General features: G+C 33.5%; 1 protein-coding gene across 1 annotated transcript in view; it reads right to left on the bottom strand.

Moving 5' to 3' along the window:
• Positions 1 to 1,525, bottom strand: part of Smp_172960 (putative kunitz-type protease inhibitor) — a gene marked incomplete at its 5' end in the record, with an annotated part of 1,859 nt that extends 334 nt beyond the window's left edge. Inside the window, 2 exons of the mRNA XM_018795469.1 lie at positions 1 to 270; positions 1,492 to 1,525. The exon at positions 1 to 270 is cut by the window's left edge and continues 334 nt beyond it. Of these exons, the coding sequence (XP_018649779.1) occupies positions 146 to 270; positions 1,492 to 1,525 (159 nt within the window). The 3' untranslated portion in view covers positions 1 to 145. The remainder of the gene's footprint in view (positions 271 to 1,491) is intronic.
• Positions 1,526 to 1,580: the final 55 nt, after the last annotated feature.

Raw genomic sequence — 1,580 nt, 5'->3', positions numbered from 1 at the left:
GAAAACTGTTACAATTCCTTTCGTTAATATCTTGTATATCGAATCATAATTCATCTAATATTCTTGGAATAGTTTATGAAAATGTTAAAGGAGAATGTGAGGTGTTATCATTGAGAACATTTATAAATGTAAAAAGATGTCTAAGTTATTTTTCACCTTTGATTTTCTTGAATAAATTGGAAACTTTGTTTTTGATATCCAGAATACCTAAGACTATTTTAGCACCAACGCTGAGTGGTTTCTGAGTAGTGATTGTTGTTTCACTATTATCTGTAATTTGTCGAAAAACAATGACAGAATTAAGTATTATAATTAGACGGAGTTTTTGTGGAGATTTAGTATTTTCATAGTTGAAAGCGTGAGTCAATTGAAGCTAGATCATCATGGAAAACCTGGAAACAATGGACGGCCGTTTCGTCCTATTGTGGGACTCCCGAGCAGTGCGCATCCACAACCTCGCCTCGAGAGATTCGAACCGAAGATCTACCAGTCTCGCGTCAGAGCACTTAACCGATAGACTACTGAGTCGGCATCTGATGGTGTTTATGTCTAACTTCAACCAATCCACGAAGTTCAGCAACCGTTCACCAATTGTCTTCAATTGACTAACGCTTTCAACGATGAGAATTAAGTATATTGATAGTAACTAGATTATAAATTGTAAGTTCACACAAACCTACTGTACAACTTGACATTTGTGAAATTGAAACACACTTTCATGTTTATCATTGAGATATGGTGCTTTTTATTCAGTAAGATATATGACTATTGTTTGTGGTAAATAGGTTGTTTGCAAACATTACACAGTATTACGTCTGAGAACAATAACTATTTTTGAACCACTTAATTTTATCAGTCTTTTTGTCAAGCTACATCACAGTAGTTTGTATAGTAAACGTTATCTTGATCAAGGAAAACATTTTGCACCAAGATAAACGGGAATAGCAAAAATCATGATCCAGAGGTTAACCACATGATATAGAGTATTAGTTATGAGGTGCTTTTTGGTGTATCATAAGTGCTGAAATCGTATCCACAAATGACAATGGTTGACCATCTTACAATAACTAGCTAAACATCTCTCTTCAACCATTCGCAACACAAATTGAACCCCTCAGTATTTGTGATTGAGCATAGGACATATCGAAGTGTCAACTATTCAACCATAACAGGTGAAACTTGACGATCATACTGACAGATATTCAACAATGATATTCATATAGACTGTTGACTTGTATCGACATGTAAATTGTTGGAAGCCAATAACATTTCAATTCGGCATCCAACAACATTATTGACCAATTTATCCCTATATTGTGTTCTGATTTATATGATAGGAAACAGTGTAAATTGTGCAGTTGGATCAACATAGTTAAAAAAATACAAAACAAACTTGCAATTAGATGGATTTGTAGAAACTTGAAAATTACACATTATTGGTTTGAAACAATACTCTAACATGAAATACTTTACCAAGATTAAATAATGTACCTGATTGATCGATCGATGTTGATATGGTTTCCATTTGTTTAGATGTTTCTACAAAACCGTTAAAGAAAAGAAATGCATGAAAGAACCGT

This window comes from Schistosoma mansoni, chromosome 2, assembly GCF_000237925.1.
Source record: "Schistosoma mansoni strain Puerto Rico chromosome 2, complete genome".
NCBI classification, from domain to species: domain Eukaryota; kingdom Metazoa; phylum Platyhelminthes; class Trematoda; order Strigeidida; family Schistosomatidae; genus Schistosoma; species Schistosoma mansoni.
This window is presented reverse-complemented; position numbering and strand designations above follow the sequence as displayed.